This window comes from Filicampus tigris, chromosome 3 (assembly GCF_054856515.1).
Source record: "Filicampus tigris isolate MCC_2025a chromosome 3, RoL_Ftig_1.0, whole genome shotgun sequence".
Taxonomy (NCBI): domain Eukaryota; kingdom Metazoa; phylum Chordata; class Actinopteri; order Syngnathiformes; family Syngnathidae; genus Filicampus; species Filicampus tigris.
The window spans coordinates 30,683,968-30,707,464 of record NC_141219.1 but is presented as its reverse complement, the minus strand read 5'-3'; the positions used below and the strand labels follow the sequence as shown (position 1 = coordinate 30,707,464).

At 41.1% G+C, this 23,497-nt stretch overlaps 1 protein-coding gene across 2 annotated transcripts in view; it reads right to left on the bottom strand.

The window, feature by feature from the left end:
* Positions 1-23,497, bottom strand: part of efl1 (elongation factor like GTPase 1) — a 105,795-nt gene that overhangs the window by 67,015 nt on the left and 15,283 nt on the right. Inside the window, exons 1-4 of one of the 2 annotated variants that reach the window (XM_086025847.1) lie at positions 4,646-4,782; positions 4,064-4,201; positions 3,731-3,942; positions 2,423-2,546 (exon numbers count right to left, since the gene is read on the bottom strand). In XM_086025847.1, the coding sequence (XP_085881973.1) occupies positions 2,423-2,546; positions 3,731-3,942; positions 4,064-4,201; positions 4,646-4,738 (567 nt within the window). In that variant the 5' untranslated portion in view covers positions 4,739-4,782. Of the gene's footprint in view, positions 1-2,422; positions 2,547-3,730; positions 3,943-4,063; positions 4,202-4,645; positions 4,783-23,497 lie in introns of those variants that run through there. The other variant, XM_086025846.1, reaches the window with a different exon arrangement.

Here is a 23,497-nt window from a genome sequence, read left to right as displayed (position 1 = left end):
AATCGCACAATTACTTCCAACAAAAACCTTTTTGAGTTTTCGTCGACTAAAATTAGACGTAAACTATTATTACTAATAGGAATGACTAAATGTGACAAAAACTAATAAGCATTTTTTTCGTCCAAAAGACTAAGACTAAGACTAAATCTAAAACGCCTGCCAAAAACAACACTGGTTACAGAATCACTGAGTGGACTCTAATTTGCTGCGACCCTCACACATGTGCTCACTCTCAAACTCTCACTCTCTCCGTGTGACTACATTTACCGTACATGCAGTCAATATTCGGGTTAAGGTCAAAATTCTGATATCTGAGTCATTCAGAATAACCGTTTACATGGCTTGAGCAGACAATTAACCCACACATTTAAATAACCCGACTGAAACGGCGACGCACGGACGGCACGATGCAATTTACGTCATCGCCGTTTGCTACTATCTTCCATCAATAAAACACATTGTCACTCACCGTACGAATGAAGCAGACAGTTTCCTCCTCACTTTAAAAGTGTGGTGTCGTACCTGACGCAGGAGATGATGAACTATGATTTTTCTATAACAAATATTCTCAAAGAAGATGAAGATAAATAGCAACCAGAGAGAGAGAAGCACGCTGCAGCAAGCCAGAATAAACCAGCTTTTAATTTATCGGCCTTAAAATAAAAATTTAAAAATGGCAAATGATGATAATCACCAAAATGCCAATTATTGGAACCGATAATTGGCCTGGATGATAATCGGTCTATCACTAGTGGGTTCGATGGTCGTTTTTAATCTCATTACACTGAGTTGCATATTATGTATAAAAATTGCTATAATAAAGATTCATTGACATCACAAATGTAGCTGTGTTTCTAGTAAATTAATTAGGCCTGCCACAAATACATGTTGGTGCCACCTGTGCAACCTTACTGTGTTTTTAGGTCTTATTTTTCTTGGATACAGAAAAGGCACAGGTATGCCATTCCATAATGTATGATAGTACCTATCTGTCTTTCTACAGATCAAGTTGGAGAACTCACACTGATAGAGATGTCTGCCTTACATCACTTAAATTCTATAGATCTGGACGCAAAACAAATAATCAGAGGTAGGCATTTTACTAAAGTTTGCCGCTCCCTCATTTGTCAGTGGCCTGGGAACCCGTCCGTCATCCGTCAGTCCATCATTTTCTCAAGCCGAACCAAACTGTAATTGTCTGTCAGTCAGTCCGTCATGTTATCAGTAAACGTCAAAGGTACGCCAGTCTGTCAATCAGTTTAAAAAAAAAAAGGTCCAGCAGATGGAAAATCCATCCATGCATTATCTGAAACAATTTGATTAAAATGGTCAATGGAGTGCACGATGTACATCAAAATGTGCCATCTTGCTGCTCAAACAGCTTTACACTCACATACATTTGACATTTCACACAGCCTATACCTATTTGCCAGTCTACTGAAATGTTAAGTGGGAGCCTGCTGCTGCTTTTACTCTTAAAAGTGTTACTTTAAAATTTACTTTGCTTACTTAACCAGAATTCTGTGTCATATTGTTGCCAAAGTACAATCCTGGGAGATTAAAATGCTCCCTAGTCCTTGTGCAAGCCAAAATAAAGTTGCCATGACAATAAATGTTTTTTCTTTATCTTTGTCTTTTAGCGCTTGGCAAACAGCTTTTGGTGCACTGTCACCTCCTGAAATGGAGTGCGAGTCTGCAAAAATATCGTTTCACAACCTCCTAACCCTACTCTTTTCACAAATAAAAATAGAAATGTAAAACTTAACTCACAAGAACTTCTCTGTAAAACTGTCTCTGTATTCAAAGCTACTTTATTACTTCATGGTTCTCTCTTTGGTGCATACCACCACCTTCTGTACATATACAGTCATTGCAGTCTGGGTCGCGTTTCCGTCTCTCGTCAGCAGAACGGGCGTCCGTCAGTGGCCGGTCCATTGGTCTGACGGAACGCCCATCTCTGCAATATGGCATATTTACAGCAAATTAGACCAGGTAACAAATAAAAAAGAGCAGCAGAACCATCTTTTTTATGCACGAGCTACATCATAGTGATCAGGTGACTACTCAAAAATGGTCAAAATGGCACTGCCCAGAGTAATATCATATATACTTAAAAATAAGTCAGATGCTATTGATTTAAGCAGGATTATTTTTATACAAAAAACCTCATCGAATGTTGGACATTGAATTTTCAGCGTAAAGAGCGGTGTGCTCCTTTAACTCTGAATTTCCAACACATATATTTTATACAACCAACTCAATACCATGGTCAATTAAAACCAGCAATTTATGGCCTATTTTTTACTTTAGTATTACTTTGCAACACACCCATGTTTTAAGAATGAATATTTATATTGTTTTTTTTTAATTAAATTAAATGAATTATTCATATTAACTGAGTGTTGTAACATCATGACATTACCTGAGCTCCCTTCATGATCTTCTTGGCTTTTACATTAAGGTAGAAATCACCCCACAGGGTTTTAAGAAGCACCTCTGGATTAATGCCCATCCTCTCACTGTACATGAGGGCAAAATGTTGGATGCTGCAAAAATACAAACAAAAAATGGAAAGTCCCAAGTTAAAAGGGCCCTGGCCAAAATGCATGGGAACAGTATGTATTTGACCAGGGGTCACCAACCCTCAGGACACAAAGGTTAAGGCGAGAGCATAACCAGTCATGTGTATAATTTCACTTTTGAAAAATAATAGGGATTTAACAGAAGCACGTGAGACTGCATATTTTGCTTAAACCTACTGTAACATTGGAAACGTGCAGCCCAAAACGCTCATCTTGCACTGGTCTGCCCACAGCAATGGGCTAGTATGACTACATTTCCCATAATTCTTGGACAAGGAAGCAGGAAGTAGTTGTAATTCTGGTATGACAAAAACGTAGATGGCCGCTAGTCCATGCTGCTAGCATGTCGCGCAAAGTGAAGTTGAGGATATATGATGTAGTTTTGATTTATGGATCAGATTGGTTCAAATAAGGTCCCTGATAGTGTAGTGGTACACACGCCTGAGTTGTGTGCGGGCAGCGGGGATCGATTCCCGCTCAGTGACAGTGTCTATGTGTGCCTTGCGACTGGCTGGCGACCAGTTCGGGGTGTAGTCTGCCTTCGCCCATTGACGGCTGGGATAGGTTCCAGCAACTCCCCGACCCTGTATAGGATAAGCGGTTTGGAAGATGACATGACATGACATTGGTTCAAATAAAAACAATACAGGGTTTCCCCCAGAAAAGCTTGCTAAGCCTGCCAGTCGACAGCTTCATAATAGATATTTCATTTTAGTGAGTGGACAGTGTTTACATTATTTATTGGTGGGCCTGTCACAATAACAATTTTTTCCGGACAATGAAGTTTATTATTGTTTGTTTGTTGTTGTTTTAAATGCCGTTTTTAAAATCCAATACCGAAAAGCAGTCATTTTAGCCTGTAACAAACTCAATCCCAATACAGTGGATTGGATCGGACCATCCATAATCTTAATGCGAGGTACACTGATGAGAGTGTTGAGATGACGATTCATTTTTTAAAAAAAATATTTGAGCTGCCTATTGATTTTTGCGCAAGAGAAATGAAAAATAAGAATACATTTTTTTTTGTACTTGAGCTGTCTATTGATTTTTGCACAAGAGAAATTAAAAATAGGAGGTAATCGCAGACCCAAATATATAAAATATAGAATATATAAAAGGATTTTTTTAAAACAAACCATCCTTACCTGAAGCCCCAACCATCAAGAGCACTGGCAAAGACCACATTTCCTTGGTCAGGAGAGAAGTACAGATGAGAGTCATCAGCTTCCTCGAGCCCTGCACTCCAATCATACACTTGATCTCCAAGTGGGGTCACACTCATTTGCTCCTCTTTTGTTTTCTCTGCTTGCTCCTCCATCACTCTGGATGTATACAATGTTCCTGTGACCGCATTCACCTATTAAAAAAAAATATTAGAAATATTATAATATATATAAGCATAACGGCATCACAGTACTGTAGTTGGAACCTGTCGAAAGGCTACAAGGGTGTGTGTTAGAAAATTGCTAGGTCTTCACCTGTTCCATGATCTTTTGCAAGTGGGCATAAGCCTCCTGAGGGGTAAACTTCAGCTCCATGATAAGTCGGTCTATTTTATTGATAACCAGAACTGGTCTGATTTTCTCCAACCAAGCCTGTCGCAGCACGACCTGTGTCTATCATGACAATCACAGATAAACAAACACATTTTTAGAACATGAAAAGCAAGCAACACAAGCCAAATGTAAACCTGCATGTTACGTCAAGGGTATGAAATTTCATACAGCTTCATTTAGAAATAGTCTTAAAAAGCTTTTGTTCTTTTATACAGAGTATATACATACACATATGTATACAGTGGGAAAAAGTATTCAGATTCAGTAGCAGTCAAAAACTGTTTGATCTAAGCCATGATTTATGGCTTTTAAGATCAAAGGTCAAATATTATATTTGATTTTAATAGTTTCCGGGGACATCTGGCTCAAAATTAACTAGCGTACATCCTGGGGTCATGTTAAGTAGTTAAAAGGTCAAAGGACTATATGTCATGGTTTGTTTGAACATTATTTGATATGTGTAATATGTGTAGTTGTATGTTTTATTAGAATGTATCATCTTACCTTGGGAATGTAGAGTGAGAAGGAGGAGAAGGAAGGAGAAGGAGGAGGGATAAGCGCGCATCCATGGGTGTGAAGGAAGAATCCTTCACGCATACACACACTATAAGCAGCAGCAGAGGGTGTTTAGAAGGGTGAAGGTATGTCTCAAAGGGTGGACGGCATGTGTTTTTTCTGTAGGATCATAAAAAAAAGGTGACTCCTGGAATTTGAACATTCAGGATTCTAAACAAGAAGATGTTTCCTTTCACGCATGCACAGGTGGTCTACCCAAGGTAATCAAGCAATGTGTTTTTCTGTAAAAAAAAAACAGACTCCAGGACTTGAACGTAAAATCAGTCAATGTGTTTTATGGGAAGCGCAATTGCACGGGAGGGTATCTTACTAAACAACGTGTGTTTTTCTGTAGGGTCATAAAAAAGCTGACACTCCACAGGTTTTTTTAAACATAAATTTGACATTGGTTTACGATCGTGAGGGATACGTCTGTGCATGTTGTGACAAAAGTAACAAACACTTTTACACTTTATTTGGCGATGTCTTAAGTCGTCCGTGCCGCTGGACGGCCGGGAGCGCGCTGCGCTGTGCTCACGAATTATAGACACAGCTGTTGTACTGTACTATCCGATTTTTACAAAACTTTATAAGAGCAAACACATCATTACAAATATGGAGGAGAAAGTATCTGGCTTGTCTCTGACTAAATCAACGGCACATTTGAATAGTGGACGAGACTAAGCGAGAGGCTGCGATGACGCGCACCGAGTCAGCTCACATACAGTACACAGTGGAAAAAGTAAATCCACTTGTGCCCTCTTTGGTCGAGCTCACGCTGGGAACAACCTACAATCATCCACAATTCAGCTCGTATATAAATATCATTACACACAATTGTATAACTTAGTTTCAGGCGATGGTTGAACAAGAATGAACCACAAACAGGCAGGCATGCTAACGATTAGCAACCGCGATTAGCATTAACAATAGCGATTAGTATGTTCAGTCAACAACACAGTACAATCAGCCACAATTCAACTCCTATATAAATGTTGCATGGTCATTACCGGTACACACAATTGTCTAAGTTACTTATACACAATGGTTGAATAAGAACGAACCACAAACAGGCAGTTGTTGTCTCTGGCTGGGGTATTGCATCATGCAGCCACACACATAAGGAGGAGCACACTCAGCAGAGAGGAGAGGAAAACATAATAACGACCGAATACATAAATACTTTTGGAGACTTGGAAACATTCTACATGGTCGGGGATGAATAAAAGACTTATTTAAGTGATCTACAATCGTTTTGGTGAGTTTAAAGTTATCTTACCGTAACTTTCTTGTATGCTACATGTAGCATCGTAGCTCGGTGGAAATGATGTGAACTAAGCGCACAATTTCCTCCCAAAATGCGACTTATACTCCAGTGCGACTTATAGATGGGCTTTTTCTCTCTTTATTATGCATTTTATGGCTGGTGCGACTTGTACTCTGGAGCGACTTATAGTCCGGAAAATACGGTAGATACAAACTTGCAGCCGATGTGATGCATGTAGAGGTTATAGCTAAAGCTAGTTCTCAACTCCGGTCCCCAGTTGGGCTCTTCCACAACATTGCAGTCCAGTATAGGACATAAATTATACATCAATTAACAAAACAGACAACGCAATAACCAATAATCAAATATCGCGATTACAGTATATAACATAAAACCTTCACATAAAATAAATTTGAGCAAAAAGAACATGTTTTATAATTCAATAAAACCACAATAAAAACACATTATTTACAGGTGAGTACAGTTTTGTTTCTTCTTTGGCCAAGTTTTAGTTCTAGAAATGAAAGTCTTAAAATGCAAAATTGATTTTATTTCTAACGGCAGTGTGTTCCACAGTTTACAACTTTTATAGGAGAAAGCTGATTGTCAAAGGTTGTCCTGTAAAAAAGGAATTTTGCAGTTTTGGTTTGAAGAGTTTCTGGTTTGTCTGTTTTGCCTTTCTACAAATTGACTGAGTGGCTCAGGTGCTAAGTTATTTACTTAGTTAGAAATTTATTTGAGAAAACATAAATCTCTAAACCTGTCAAAGCTTAGTAGGTGGGATGGATATACTTCAGGAGTCAAGTATTTTTGGGAGGTGGTACTTGGAATAAAAACCTTTGAGTACCACCGGGTTACATTACCTACAGAGGTTATATGGTTGTTTGGTTAAAAAAAACAAAAAAAAATGAAAATTGCAATTCATAATTTTTTTTAATAAAGCACTGCATACGACCACTTGCGTGTTTCAGTTTGATGGAGTTTGATTTGATGGATCCGCAACAGCATTCAATGTTGTAGATTTTTTACTTTTTGTAGAATGAACGACAATCGATATTTATTCAGGTAACATGCACATTACATTTTAATCGTTATTTACGGTCTTAATTCCAGTGACTTCAATGAAGTATTTTGAGTACATCTAGGAGTGTTCTGGTTACCTTTAAGCATATTAAAACATGAAAAAAAAAAGCAAAAATAAATTAATTATATGAACCATACATGTCCGAACTTGCCTGTACAGACCACGGTTATGTATAGAAAATTGTTTGATACTTCACAAACAATAATACTAATAGTAAAATTTTAATAATAATAATAATAGTAGTCCACTGATAGTGTAGTGGTACACACGCCTGAGTTGTGTGCGGGCAGCGTGGGATCGATTCCCGCTCAGTGACAGTGTCTATGTGTGCCCTGCGACTGGCTGGCGACCAGTTTGGGGTGTAGTCTGCCTTCGCCCATTGACGGCTGGGATAGGCTCCAGCAACTCCCCGCGACCCTGTGTAGGATAAGCGGTTTGGAAGATGACATGACATGACATGACATGACATGACATAATAATAGTAAAATTTCAATAAAACAAACAAACAAAACAAAAGGACATAACTCAATGTGCCCTGGGTGAAAATCATAAGATAATTCAAGAATGTGGAAATAATTTTTAAATGGAACCCCTCAAAGCATAAAAGACAGGAATCACCCTCTGGAAAATCATGAAATCATTCTTAAAATCATGTAATACCCTACCTAATGAACGAGCTCACCAGATGCAAGTATGGTTGAACACTACGGTGTCTGATAATGTTTAACTTTTAAAGTAGCAACAAGAAAAGTAGAATTATTAGATAGAACCATTACAAAACTAATGCTTCATTTTCTTCCCCAATATAAATGTCTTAATTCCTGTGATGAGAAGGTGTAAAGAAGCGGATATAAAAAAATTAAAAAAAACCTTTTACTCTGTATGCATGTATGCATAACAAGTACATAATCTCACCCTAGAGACTGAGCAGTCTTATAGTCTCCAGTTACATTCATGAAAAATACTTCATCCTGTTGTGATTTTCTCTTGTTTAGTGGATTATTGTACTTTGATCTTTCATAGGTAGACTGTTGTTATTAACTATACCTAAGATACTTTTCCTTGCTTTTGGGGGGAATCTTATGACTTTGATAACATTTGACTCCTCACATGCTCAGGATAAACATTACATCATACGATACGGTGTTTTTAATGTAAACAGGCTTGGCATGTTACTGGTAGTAAAAACACGAACTGAGCTTCCAATTTGTATTTACAGTACAATTTCATACCCCAACATTATAAACCATTACTCAAACACCTGGTTGTGGGAGGAGATGCCACAGAATGGGTGCCTTGTATGTTTTTAAAATTTGTTACGCTTTGTTCTCCCTTAGTTTAGATTTTTTCTGCTATAGCAGTATGTTCAGAGCAGAAAAAAAAAAATGACTCAAGTAAAAAAAGTAGTCCTCAAGTACTTGGGTAGAATTCAGTGGAGAAGATTTGGGAAAAAAAAAAAAGTTGCTGAGTTGTTGGCAAGTAAAATTCGTTCATTTTCAAATGTGAAAATATAGCACAGCTTTATCACTTTAACCTAAAACACAATTTTTGGCCTTTCTCTATTATATATGCACCATGGTTTTACCTCCTGGATTGGTTGGTCAGTTCACAAAAACCTCTAAAAAGAACAATTCTTGAACATATCATGACATCTGTCTCCACCACAGACATCCGTGAAGTCTTAATGCAGATGAGGTATCGTATGCTGGACGTGATGTTGTGCATCAATGTTGTGTTTAAGGGGTTAATATATGTTACATCTTAGAGAACAAATAGCATAAACACATTGTACGTGCAGTAAAGGTGTAACGCCTATAGGTGTTCGATGTCAACGCAATAGCAAAAAAGAAAAGACCAGTTAGCATGAGCAATTTATAAAATGCAACTAGTTACACACAAAAAGACATACAATTTAAGAATTCAATTATACGTTCTGTCCTTGTATTTCTTATCGACGCAATCACAGAGGAATCGAAGTGATTTATCCTTGCGGTGGAGTATTAACGATGACCTGGTGCTTTAACCCATTATGGACAGGAGCGCAGCCATTTTTTATTAATTATTTAATTCTCGGTCTCTTAACCAATGAAATGTATCAGAATAGACTTGCGACGATGTCGACGGAGGATATGCGGAATTTTTTCCAGGAGTAATGGCGGCGTAATTGACCGTGCAAGCTCTTAAATGAGTAACGGCAGTGTTATATAGACGACGTGATTGTGGACTTTGAGCCAGTCGAACGTGATATTTGCTTAAGATATAGGTTTGTAGATAATGACAATATCGACGTCTTTGTAACAGAAAAGAGGATGGTAATTACCACTCGATATTCTTTAAATCAAACATAGTGCTTCTCTTGCTCTGACACATTATTTTTACATCTTCGATTGAAACAGTAAGGATGAATAAGCTCGAGTCCGTGTGAAAGCCACATGTCGAAGTTCTCAAATTATTTTGGAATTATGTTTCTGTCGTCTGCTACTGAGGCTGAGATATTAATTATTTTGTAGGTGTTGAATTTCTGGGAAAACTTCAGGTTTTCAAGGGTAATTCCAAAGACGACCTTAGGTTTTGGGGAGCTGTTGAGCCAGACGCTTTAGGCCTTATTAGGTTAAGATAAAACAGCACACAGTTTTTTGCTACACTCAGGTTAAATCAAGTATATATACAATTATCCGTATTTGAACTCATTAACCTTTGTGTCGTTGCATACCAGAATTTCTCTTAATACACTAAAATAGTTGGATAGATTGATGTTGACTTCATCATTATCATTAATGACCAATGTTGGGCAAGTTACTTCCAAAATGTGATATATTACTACAGTTACTTGCGTGTGGAAGTACAGCGATCCCTCGCTATCGCGCTTCAACTTTCGCGCCCTCAGTGCATTGCGGATTTTTCAGAAGCATTCATAAATTAAAAATGAAACAACACAGCCATATCGGGAGCTATATTGCAGAAAGACGCATTGTTTCAAAGATATGAGTTGGCTCGGAGGCTTTGTACATACCCGCAGGCACTCATAAAAGGCGGTGACTGGTTCCCAGCGCGAGCTCGACCAAAGAGGGCACAAGTGGATTTACTTTTTCCACTGTGTACTGTATGTGAGCTGACTTGGTGCGCGTCATCGCAGCCTCTTGCTTAGTCTCGTCCACTATTCAAATGTGCCGTTGATTTAGTCAGAGTCAAGCCGGATACTTTCTCCTCCATATTTGTAATGATGTGTTTGATCTAATAAAGTTTTGTAAAAATCGGATAGTACAGTACAACAGCTGTGTCTATAAGTCTTTATCCAAAGGACTTTATTGATGTTGTTGTGCAAAGGTAAAGTTAATGCACGATCCCCCCGGCGGCCATGCTTCTTCTTCGTTTTTGAAATGAAGTAGGAGAAAAAGAAGAAAAAGCAGGCGAAGAAGAATGAGGAAAGAATAATAAGAAGATAAGATAAGAAGATAAGAATGCCTTTATTGATCCCACAGTGGGGAAATTTTCATTGTTACAGCAGCAAAGATATAGGTCACACAGGGGCGGCGGCATAATGTGGCCATTAATGTATAACATTGAATAAGAAGAAGCGGCCGCTATTACTTTCACTTTTCACGACGGCGACAAGCGTTTTAAAGTGCAGGATTGGATAAATTACATGATGGCATTCTAGTTAAGGTAAGTCAATTTTATGATAAAAATGTAAACTTTAACATAGTTTTTAGCGAACGTTCCATCGTGCTCATCAGCTGCCATGGTCGGTCGAAGCTAAATTCTGATCACAGCCTGCAAGCTTGGCATTTTTATTCTTCATTTTGCATTTATATATATAGTTAAATTGATTGTTTAACAAGTATTTAGAAGTGTGGGAACCATGTTGGGTTTAGCAACAGTGTAACAGAGACGCAAATCCCCCAAAATAAAACTGTACAATAAATATCATATAAAATAACAATAATAATAATCATAATCATGAGTCCGACTCTACTTTGCGGGTTTCACTTATCGCGGCGGGTTCCCCCCATCAACCGCGATGAATGAGGGATCACTGCAATACCTTTCTTTACAATATTACTGTATTTGTAGAGTAATGCGTTACTCATGTTTAAGTTACTTTCTTTTTTTCTTTTTTTTTTTTTAAATCGGTTGTTAATTCATTTAATAATCATTTCAACACATGTAAAATACAGTATTTGCTACCATACTGCAGCTGGTAAAGTTAAATTATGAGCATATTTAATATAAAGTGCGGGCTACAATATTAAATGTTTTGACTCTATGGTGGGAGATCACTACCCTTGATCAATATTTCTATCAATAAGATTTTTTAATTAAAAATATTGGAACTGATATTTTGTCCATGGTAATTGTAGTCAATGGTGTAAAAACAAAAACGGTACTGGAAAGAGTGTTTTCCTTTAGCACTCCGTTCAGCTTTGCTATGCGACATTCACAGAGTGAACTACTCTGAATGTGATTATGATAGCGAAATCCAGCAGTGTACCATCCCAAAATAACTCTAACCCTAACCCCACCTCCACGCATCCAAACATGCCTGTAAGATTTAGTTACAACATTAAACAATGTCCTGTAGAATATATCCATCCATCCATTATCTATACCGCTTATCCTCACAAGGGTCGCGGGGCGTGCTGGAGCCTATCCCAGCTGTCTTTGGGCAGTAGGCGGGGGACATCCTGAACTGGTTGCCAGCCAATCGCAGGGCACACAGAGACAAACATCCGCACTCACAATCACACCTAGGGGCAATTTAGACAGTCCAATCAACTTACCATGCATGTTTTTGGAACCCACGAAGGCACGGGGAGAACATGCAAACTCCACACAGGGAGGCCGCAACCGGGATCGAACCCACGACCTCTGAACTGTGAGGCGGACGTGCTAACCAGTCGAGCACCGTGCCGCCGCGGGGAGTTGCTGGAGCCTATCCCAGCCGTCAATGGGCGAAGGCCGACTACACCCCGAACTGGTCGCCAGCCAGTCGCAGGGCACACACAGACACTGTTACTGAGCGGGAATCGATCCCATGCTGCCCGCACACAACTCAGGCGTGTGTACCACTACACTATCAGGGACCCTCTGTAGAATATAATTACATAAAAATATTTACATTTACCTCAGATGTACTCTGTTTGCGCTCTTTTTTCAAAAAGAAGGTAGCATACAAACTTTCGCGCCGCCGGTAACCACGCCCCTATCTCTGTTTCCACACCCCTACAGGGTAAACAAATCAATCTAACATTTTAGTTTATTCCCTTCGCACATTCACACTAGTCTGAATTTTATTCCTAATGTTTTTAAAGTTCATACAAACACGCTTTTCACAGTTTTTTTTTCCAGCGCGCTTTAGACCCAGAGTATTTTCCCAATGTGAATAATCATCACACCCTACCACCAGCCCTCAGCAGCAGAATCACAAGTTTGTTTTTTAAATTATTTTATAGGTCGTTTATACAAACGATACAACTGTACAATTATTCAGGACTTTGTACATGTATCAGATTCTACTCCTGATTTTGGGCCACTTTTCTATTTTTACATTCAAACACCCCCCTCTCTGACCATCTGTCTGGACATGTTCCAACATGCCCAGACATATGTCACAACATGCACAGACGTATCCCTAACAATCGTAAACCAATGTCAAATTTATGTTGAAAAAAACCTGTGGAGTGTCAGCTTTTTAATGACCCTACAGAAAAACACATGTTGTTTAGTAAGATACAGTCCCGTGCAATTGCGTCTCCCATAAAACACGTTGACTGATTTTACGTTCAAGTCCTGGAGTCTGTTTTTTTATCCGTCTACAGAAAAACACGTTGCTTAATTACCTTGGGTGGACCACCTGTGCGTGTGTGAAAGGAAGCATCTTCTTGTTTAGAATCCTGAACATTCAAATTCCAGGAGTCACCTTTTTTTTATGATCCTACAGAAAAAACACATGCCGTCCACTCTTTGAGACATACCCCCACCCTTCTAAACACCCTCTGCTGCTGCTTACAGTGTGTGTGTGTGTGTGTGTGTGTGGGGGGGGGGGGGGGGGGGGGGGGGGGGGGTGGGCGTGAAGGATGCTACCTTCACACCCATGGACGCGCGCTCACCCCTCCTCCTTCTCCTTCCTTCTCCTCCTTCTCACACTACATTCCAAAGGTAAGATGATATTTTCTATCTAATAAAACATACAACTACACATAATACACATATCAAACAATGTTCAAACCATGACATATACTCCTTTGACCTTTTAAGTACTTCACCTAAAATAGTGACCCCAGGATGTACACTAGTTAAATTTGAGCACTTCCAGATGTCCCCGGAAACTATTAAAATCAAATATAATATTTACGACCATGACCTTTGATCAGAAAAGCCATAAATCATGGCTTAGATCAAAGAGTTTTTGACTGCTACTGAATCTGAATACTTTTTTAGTGGGTATGGAAAGTATTCCGACCGGTTGAATTTTTTTGCTTTATGTGTCAGTGCAGCCATTTGCCAAAATCAAAAAAGTTCATTTTATTTCTCATTAATGTACACTCAGCAGCCCATCTTGACAGAAAAAAAAACCTGAAATGTAGATTTTTTTGCAAATTTATTAAAAAAGAAAAACTGAAATATATGGTCATAAGTAGAATTGGGCATCGTTTGAATTTCTGTGATTACGATTCTATTTCCTCGATTTGATTCCGATTCCTAGCAATTCTCGATTTTTTTTGTTCGTTTGGGGTTTTTTTGGGGGGGGTTCAAATATTTGTTTCATGAAGTTTTGCACTGTTTATGATTTTTACTTTGATTATCTCAATGGATATTTTTGACAAGTAAATGAATATCAAACCTATGAGCTTGAATTATCCACAAGAGAGCTTCATTTTGGAGCAACTCAAGAAAATACAGTACAATAATGCAGCTTATTGTATGCTACTTAACACCCATGGGCAAGCCAAGTGTGCAAATAAAAAGGAAAACTTGTGCTCGATGTGGACATTAAACATATTTCATTTGTATACTTAACCAATTCTGACTGCGGTACCATCACTAGGGTACCACTTGGCTGAGGGTCAGACACGGAGCTGGCGACCCCACTTCAGCATGCGTGCGCAAGCACACTAAGCATTGTAGGACGTCTTGACGGGGAAGAAGGAATTTCAGAACACCAGAAGGTCGACGCAAAGAGTCAAAGACACTCTTACAATTCGACCCCATGTATTAAGGCGTTTAATCATATGAGATGTGCAACCTCGTTTGTGTCATGTAATGGTTTGCTGGAATGCTTATCATATATAATATTTTGAAGGCCGGGAATCTGATTAGAGGCGGAAGTGTGTGGAAAATAAGGAACTTGCTGTAAAACAAACAACTTCTTGTTGTCTGTTGAACCCACATATTTACAGAATACGACACTTTGCACGAGATCAATTTTTTGCGTGTTGCACTGAGCAGCTTGGTCTTTTTTATTAAGCGCAGCCACACTTTTGACCTTTGTCGACCATCCATAATTACCACAACCCGCAAGCATTATATTGTTGTCCTCTTTGCGGTCTGTGTGTTGTTGGCACTTGCTGCTCGCCAGCGCGGTGCACACACACATTTGCTATTGGTTGTACTACGCTAGTGTCTGTCAATTGATCTGCGCTGCGCGCACACTAATGGTACTTTGTTTGTTTTGGGCGGCTTCCTCCGCGATATGGATTAGGAATCGAAATGTGGCACCAACATTTTAAAACCGGTTCCACTCCTTTCCCGATTCCCAGTGCCCAACCCTAGTCATGGGTATTCACACCCTTTCCAAAAAAACATCTTTAGTGAAAAAAAAAAGTTTGGGAGTCTTTCATGTGTTTTTTCGCAAACTCTATGCAGGCTTTCATGTGTCTTGCACTGAGGAGAGGCTTCCGTTGGGCCACTTTGCCATAAAGCCCCGACCGGAGGAGGGCTGCAGTGATAGTTGACTTTGTGGAACTGTCTCCCAATTCCCTATTGCATCTCTGGAGCTCAGCCACAGTGAACTTTGGTTCTTCTTTACCTCTCTCACCAAGGCTCTTCTCCCACGATTGCTCAGTTTGGCTGGACGGTCAGGTCGAGGAAGAGTTGTGGTCTTCGCAAACGTCTTCCATTTGAGGATTATTGAGGCCACTGTGCTCTTAGGAACCTTGAGTCCTGCAGAAATTCTTTTGTAACCTTGGCCAGATCTGTGCCTTGCCACAATTATATCTCTGATCACCTTGGACAGTTACTTCGCCCTCATGATTCTCATTTGCTCTGACATGCACTGTGAGCTGTAAGGTCTTACATACTGTAGACAGGTGTGTGCCTTTCCTAATGAAGCCCAATCAGTTTAATTAAACAGCTGGAATCCAATAAAGTAGCAGAACTATCTCAAGGAATATCAGAAGAAATAGACAGCATGTGAGTTAAATATGAAGGTCGCTGCAAAGGGTCTAAATTAGGGGTGTAACGGTACACTCGGGTGTATTAATACGTTTCGGTATGGCATGTTCGGTTCGGTCCACTTGCGTTCGGTTCGGTCCACTTATTAGCGTGAGCTTACGCACGGACGCTGACTGTTGCATGCAGGGGATGAGAATGACGGCACAAAAGAGAGACAGAAAAGAGCCAGAGCTCGAAGGTCCCCCGCGTACACTGAGGTCTCCTGTTTGAGAACATTGTAACTGTTATTGTTTGTATTTTTTTTTTTCACAAAAAGTGTATTGTCAACTTGTCTTTAACTTGAATACTTAGGTGTGTCATAGGCTTTTGCTGCTGAGTGTTTAAATATTTCAGTGTTTTAATAATTTAAATAAAGTAAGAGATCTTTATTGTTAGTGTATTTTTTATTCTGGTGTAATTTCTAAGAATGTCCCTGATAGTGTAGTGGTACACACACCTGAGTTGTGTGCGGGCAGCGTGGGATCGATTCCCGCTCAGTGACAGTGTCTATGTGTGACCTGCGACTGGCTGGCGACCAGTTCGGGGTGTAGTCTGCCTTCGCCCATTGACGACTGGGATAGGCTCCAGCAACTCTACGCGACCCTATATAGGATAAGCGGTTTGGAAGATGACAATTTCTAAGAATATCACCCGAATGGTTCACTTTTATTTATTTTTTCTAAAAAATGTACCATTTACTTGTCATCTTTTCAAAACAAACATATTTAAAAAATATATATACGTTTTTTTGTACCGAAAAAAAAACATCTTTTTGTACCGAAAATATATACCGAACCGAAGTTTCCCAAAAACTGAACCGAACCGAAATGTGATTTAGCATACCGTTACACCCCTAGTCTAAATACTTATGAGCATACGATATTTCAGTTTTTCTTTTTCCATAAATTTGCAAATTTATGTTTTTTTCTGGCAAGATGGGGTACTGAGTGTACATTAATGAGAAATAAAATGAACTTTTTTGATTTTGGCAATTGGCTGCAATCATAAGATAAGATAAGAATGCCTTTATTGATCCCACAGTGGGGAAATTTTCATTGTTACAGTAGCAAAGATATAGGTCACACAGAAAGTGAAAAATTTCAAGTGGTCTGAACACTTCTGTACCCACTGTAGATACACTATATTTACCTATATTTCAAACCCAATAAATTCCTGAATAAGTGGAGACAATATGGCAGCAATAAAAAATTTTAAGCAACAAACGGGTGAATTTGTCACTGTATTACTTTATTACATGTAGCCACTCATCCTGAAAACTGCTTTTCAACCCTTTCCTCACAGAACGAGTCAGACCCATCAAGATTTGACTCCTGTGACACCGGATGTTTCTTGGAAAAAACACTGATTATCCTCCTTGCTATTGTTCATTGTTTAAGAGTTGTGCGCAACCTGTGGATTTGTACGAGAACTCAAAGACCCGCCTCTTTTCAGACATTAGCCAGCCCTCACACACAATGGCCCGCCTTCTTCTTTTTTGGTGTTTGACTCCTTTTGTCTTTTGCTTCTTACTCACACTGTTTCACAGTTAAGGGCAAAATGTAACAATTTTGCGGCAATCTGGAGACCTGAACATCCATAAGCGCATAACCGCATTTCTACCACTAGAGCCGGAAGCACTGTTGTGTCTTTCTACCTTTCAAACCGGGGCGAGCGGACACATCACTGTCCTTTTTTAATCCAATTCTCTGTCTCTTAGCCAACTTAATGCATCAGAATATACACGTTACCGTGCCGCGAGACCGCAGAGGACGACGTGGAATTTTTTCGAGCCGTAGTTAGGCTAATGGCGGATGCCGTCGATTGCCGGGAGCTCTGATTAATAAATAAGTAACGGCAGAGATATATAGACGACGCGAACGACCAGTGGAACCAGTCGGACGTGATATTATATGGTTTGTAGACAATTACGATTTTGACGTCTTTGTAACAGAATAGAGGATGGTAATCAACACTCGATTTTTTTTTAATTAAAATAGTGCTTCTCTTGCATTGACACGTTATTTTTACATCTTTGATTGAAACAGTAAATAATAACTAGAGAATGCTATTTCTGGAGAAATTGCGTGTTAAGGCGAAGAAAGCTGAATGGAAACCGTGGAATGCGTTGGAATGAAGTTGGATGAAGTTGAATTAAGTTGAATGACCTTGAAAAAAAAAGGAAGTAAGGAAACAATGAAAGAAGGAAGTCAGGTGAAAAAAGAAGATACACAAAGAATGATGGAGTCAAAGGAAGGGAGGAAGCAAGGAATTGAGATAACAAGGAAAACAAGAAGTAAGAAAAAGTAAGAAGACAAAATAGTAGGAAGGAAAGGATGAGGTTAAGAAATGAGAAAGAAAGGATGCTAGGAGGCAAGGAAGGAAGGAAATAAGGAATCTCGGGAAGGAAGGAACCTGGGGATGAGAAATCGGGTTGTCCCAATATTTTTGAACAACATGGCCGCCTCATTAGTGACACCTGTGGATGAAAATTTTGGATGTCCCAATACTTTTGAACAACATGGCCGCTTCATGAGGGAAACCTGGTGATAAAAATTCTGAGTGTCCCAATACTTTTGAACAACATGGCCGCTTCATTAGGGACACCTGGGGATGAAAATTCTGGATGTCCCATTACTTTTGAACAACATGGCCGCTTCATTAGGAACAGCTGGGGATGAAAATTCTGGGTATCCCAATACTTTTGAACAATAGCACCAGGGGAGGCCAAGGGGCCAGAATGCTAGCTGTAGCTTATGTCCCTCTCCAAGATGGCCGCCTTACTGGGGCTGGCTGAGGGGCGAGAATCATAGGTGTAACTAACATCCCTGTCCAAGATGGCCGCCGCACTGGGGAGACCTCAGGGTGAGTATCCCCAGTCTAGCTAATGTCCCTTCCCAAGATGGCCGCCGCACTGGGGAGACCTTGGGGTGAACATCCCCAGTCTAGCAAATGTCTCTGCCCAAGATGGCCGCCGCACTGGGGAGACCTCGGCGTCAGTATCCCCAGTCTAGCTAATGTTCCTGCCCAAGATGGCCGCCGCACTGGGGAGACCTCGGGGTGAGTATCCCCAGTCTAGCTAATGTCCCTGCCGAAAAGGGCACAGTCGCACGCCACAAAGGTGGAGTGGAATAATAACTACAGAACGCAATTTCTGGAGAAATTGCATGTGAAGGCGAAGGAAGCTGAATGGAATCCGTGGAATGCGTTGGAATTAAGTTGAATGAAGTAGAATGAAGTTGAATGAATTTGAATGAAGTCGAATGACCTTGAAAAAAATCAGAAGGAAAACAAGAAAAGAGAAAGAAAGGAAACAATGAAAGAAGGAAGTCAGGAAGCAAAAAAAAAAGGAAAACAAAGAATCATGGATTCAAAGGAGGGGAGGAAGCAAGCAAACAAGCAAGAAAGACAACAAAGTAAGAATACAAAATTGTAGGAAGGAAAGGTTGAGGCAAATAAATGAGGAAGAAAGGACACTAGGAAGCAAGGAAGGAAGGAAACAAGGAATCTCAGGAAGTAAGGAACCTGGGGATGAGAAATCGGGGTGTCTCAATACTTTTGAACAACATGGCCGCTTCATTAGGGACACCTGGGGATGAAAAATCAGGGTGTCCTAAAACTTTTGAACAACATGGTCACTTCATTAGGGACACCTGGGGATGAAAAATCGGGGTTTCCCAATACTTTTGAACAACATAGCCGCTTCATTAGGGACACCTGGGGATGAAAAATCAGGGTGGCCGTAATACTTTTGAACAACATGCCCAAGATGGCCGCCGCACTAGAGAGACCTCGGGGTGAGTATACCCAGTCTAGCTAATGTCCCTGCCCAAGATGGCCGCCGCACTGGGGCGACCTCGGGGTGAGTATCCCCAGTCTAGCTAATGTCCCTGTCCAGGATGGCTGACACACTGGGGAGACCTTGGGGTGAGTATCCCCAGTCTAGCTAATGTCCCTGTCCAAGATGGCCACCGCACTGGGGAGACCTCGGGGTGAGTATCCAGAGTCCAGCGAATGTCCCTGTCCAAGATGGCCACCGCATTGGGGAGACCTCGGGGTGAGTATCCCCAGTCTGGCGAATGTCCCTTCCCAAGATGGCCGCCACACTGGGGAGACCTTGGGGTGAGTATCCCCAGTCTAGCTAAGGTCCCTGTCCAAGATGGCCACCGCACTGGGGAGACCTCGGGGTGAGTATCCAGAGTCCAGCGAATGTCCCTGTCCAAGATGGCCACCGCACTGGGGAGACGTCGTGGTGAGTATCCCCAGTCTGGCTAATGTCCCTTCCCAAGATGGCCGCCACACTGGGGAGACCTCGGGTTCAGTATCCCCAGTCTAGCTAATGTGCCTGTCCAAGATGCCGGCCGCAGTGGGGAGACCTCGGGGTGAGTATCCCAAGTCTAGCTAATGTCCCTGTCCAAGATGGCCGCCGCACTGGGGAAACCTCGGGTGAGTATCCCCAGTCTAGCTAATGTCCCTGTCCAAGATGGCCGCCGCATTGGGGAGACCTCGGGGTGAGTATCCCCTGTCTGGCTAATGTCCCTTCACAAGAAGGCCGCCGCACTGGGGAGACCTCGGGGTGAGTATCCTCAGTCTGGTTAATGTCCCTGTCCAAGATGGCCGCCGCACTGGGGAGCCCTCAGGGCGAGTATCCCCAGTCTGGCTAATGTCCCTAACCAAGATGGCCTCCGCAATGGGGAGACCTCGGGGTGAGTATCCCCAGTTTGGCTAATGTCCCTTCCCAAGATGGCCACCGCACTGGGGAGCCCTCGGGGTGAGTATCCCCAATCTAGCTAATGTCCGTGTCCAAGATACCCGCCGCACCGGGCAGACCTCGGGGTTAGTATCCCCAGTCTAGCTAATGTCCCTGCCCAAGATGGCCGCCGCACCGGGGAGACCTCGGGGTGAGTAGCCCCAGTCAAGCTAATGTCCCTGCTCAAGATGGCTGTCGCATCGGTTAGACCTCGGGGTGAGTGTCCCCAGTCTAGCTAATGTCTCTGCCCAAGATGGCCGCCGCACTGGGGAGACCTCGGGGTGAGTATCCCCAGGCTAGCTAATGTCCCTGCCCAAGATGGGCGTCGCACTGGGGAGACCTTGGGGTGAGTATCCCCAGTCTAGCAATTATCCCTGCCCAAGATGGCCGCCGCACTGGGGAGACCTCGAGGTGAGTATCCCCAGTCTAGCAAATATCCCTGCCCAAGATGGCCGCCGCACTGGGGAGACCTCGAGGTGAGTATCCCCAGTCTAGCTAATTTCCCTGCCCAAGAAGACCGCCGCACTGGGGAGACCAAGGGGCAATAACACCGGTCCACTGGAAATGAGTTGAAAGTGGGAAAGGAATTTTGGGGGTGTTGAAACGTTGAATGTGAGCTGAATGAGTTGAATGACTTTAATTTGTGGAAATTTGAATGTTGTAAATGTGAAAAATTGAATGTGCCAATGGAAATAAATGGTGAATAGTTGAATTGTAGTGGGTTTTTTAAGGGTGAATGACTTGAATGTGTGGGAAATTTGGGGTGTGTTGAAAAGCTTGACCAATATGAGTTGAATGAGATGAATGTTGTGAATTTCAAATTGGAATGATTTAAAGGTGAATTGTTGAATATGGCAACGGGAATGAATGGTGGAATTTTGTGGGGGTTTTTTACGGGTGAATAAGTTGAATTTTTCGGAAGTAGGAATTGTGGGTGTGTTGAATAGCTTTTCCATTGTGAGTTGAATGAGTTTAATCTTGTGAATTTGAAATTGGAATGGTGGAAATGGGAAATGTTGAAAGTGCCATTGGAAATGAATGGGTTTTATCGGAGGTGAAAAATGGGAAATATTGGGGAAACGGTAAATTTGGGGAACGTAAAAAAATACTACCCAGAAGGCATGAATTTTCTGAATGTTTTGAAACGTGAATGAAGTCAATCCGGTGAAAAATGTGGAAGGAGTCGCACGCCAAAAAAGTGGAGTGGAATAATAATAAGGCCTTCGCCTTCACACAATAATAAAGAATAGGAATAACATATGTACAACATTCATCTCATTCAACTCTTATTGGTCAAGCTTTTCAACACACCTCAAATTCCTATTTCCCACACATTCAAGTAATTCATCCTTAAAAAACCCCACAAAAATTAAACTATTCACCATTCATTTCCATTGACACATTCAACTTTTCAAATTTACACCATTCAAATTTACACAAATTCAAGTCATTCAACTCATTCAGCTCACATTCAACTTTTCAACACCCCCAAAATTCCTACTTCCTACACTTTCAACTCATTCACCCTTAGAAACCCACAAAAATTCCACTGGAAATGAATTTGTTTTCTTTCTTGCTTGTTTTCCTTGCTGTCTTGGTTCTTTGCTTCCTCCCTTCCTTTGATTCCATCATTCTTTGATTTCCTTAGTTTTTTCCCTGACTTGCTTCTTTCATTGTTTCCTTACTTCCTCTTTTCTTGTTCTCTTCAGAATTTTTTCAAGGTTGTTCAACTTCATTCAACTTAATTCCAACGCATTCTGAGGTTTCCATAGCTTCCTTCGCCTTCACACGCAATTTCTCCAGGAATGGCATTCTCTAGTTGGACTATGATGTTTGTAGATGACATTATGATCTGGTGGAAGAGAACCTTGAGAGATGGAGGTATGCACTGAAGAGACAAGGAACAAGGTTAGTCAGAGAAAGAGAGTAAATGTGCATGAATGGAAGATAGGCCAGCGGAATACTAAGGCTACAAGGAGAAGAGGTGGAGAAGGTTGGCTGCAGTTGCAGCGTTCGCCACTATGTAGGTGCAATATCAGACCCGGCCAAACAGTGACTCGCGGGGCTGCAGGCGGCTCTTAAAGCCCTTTTCACTGTGAACTTGCAGCGCCGTTGTCTATTCTTTGTGTATGTGGTGAGAGGTGGCACCATAGAATGGAGTGTTGCTGGGCGGCGCTGCGCGTACTCGGATGTCTGCCACAACGGCAAATCCCCTCAGATTGAACTATATTCTACTTTACAGTGGCACCGTTGTGACGTCAGAAAGCGTTTCCAGTAGGAGAGGGGCTGGCAAGCGATTTGCTGCTATTTTGGCAGACTTATTTACAAGTAACGGCATGAGGACAATGGAGGAAGCCTTGATAAAGTTAGTGCATTTACTGAATTAACACTGAAAAATAAAATTGTCTCCTCTTGATTTGTCTTTTTAAAATGAGCAAAGACTGGGCTTTCTTTTGTAACAATGAAAGATAAATTTTGTAAACCAGTGGGAAAAGCCTCTTTTTACTTCCTGGTCCGGCTGCTACGTCGGCACATCGAAATATGGGCACGCTTTTGCGTGCATCATAAAGGGCTTTTCAAAACGCGGCAATTGAACAGATTACATTTGGCAAGTGAGGTACCAGCTACGTGCATCTCATGCATGCCCTTTGACGCAAATGAGATGGAGGGAAAAGAGTAGAAAAGAGTAGAGAGTCGTGTTGCCTTCCAAGTTCACTTTCAAAACAGGAGGGGAAAAAAAATCTGAGCATAACAAAAATATGAAGTTTAACACAAGACGTTTTAACACAGTTTTTGTTGAATGTAATGGCAACCCCACTAATAAAAAAAAAACTACCAAAACAAAACAGCATAAATACACAGCAAAACTAGCATATCTTGTGAGCTCATATGCTGGTCTATGCTGGGAGGTTTTCTGCAGGGTCATTCTGCCTCACATTTGGCATTATTTGAGCAAGGCTTTACATCTATAGCAGTACTTCACTTCCCTCCATGCAAACATCAACCAGGAATAGTCCAAAGGGGACTGAACTTTGCAAGCACAAGTTGCTCTCTTAAAAAGGTCAGGCAAAAAAGTAGACAGTTGTTCACAAATTTTATGAAGCACTTGTTCCAACTTGCTTGTAAAGTAGAAAACTGCATGAGCTAAAAAGCCATACAAAGAAGGGGAGTTTGTCAAAATATGCAAGAGAGCTTGGGAGTGAGGGAGTGAGATGGGGCAGTTTATGTGCTATATATATATAATGTGGCTCTTTGCAATGACACTTACAT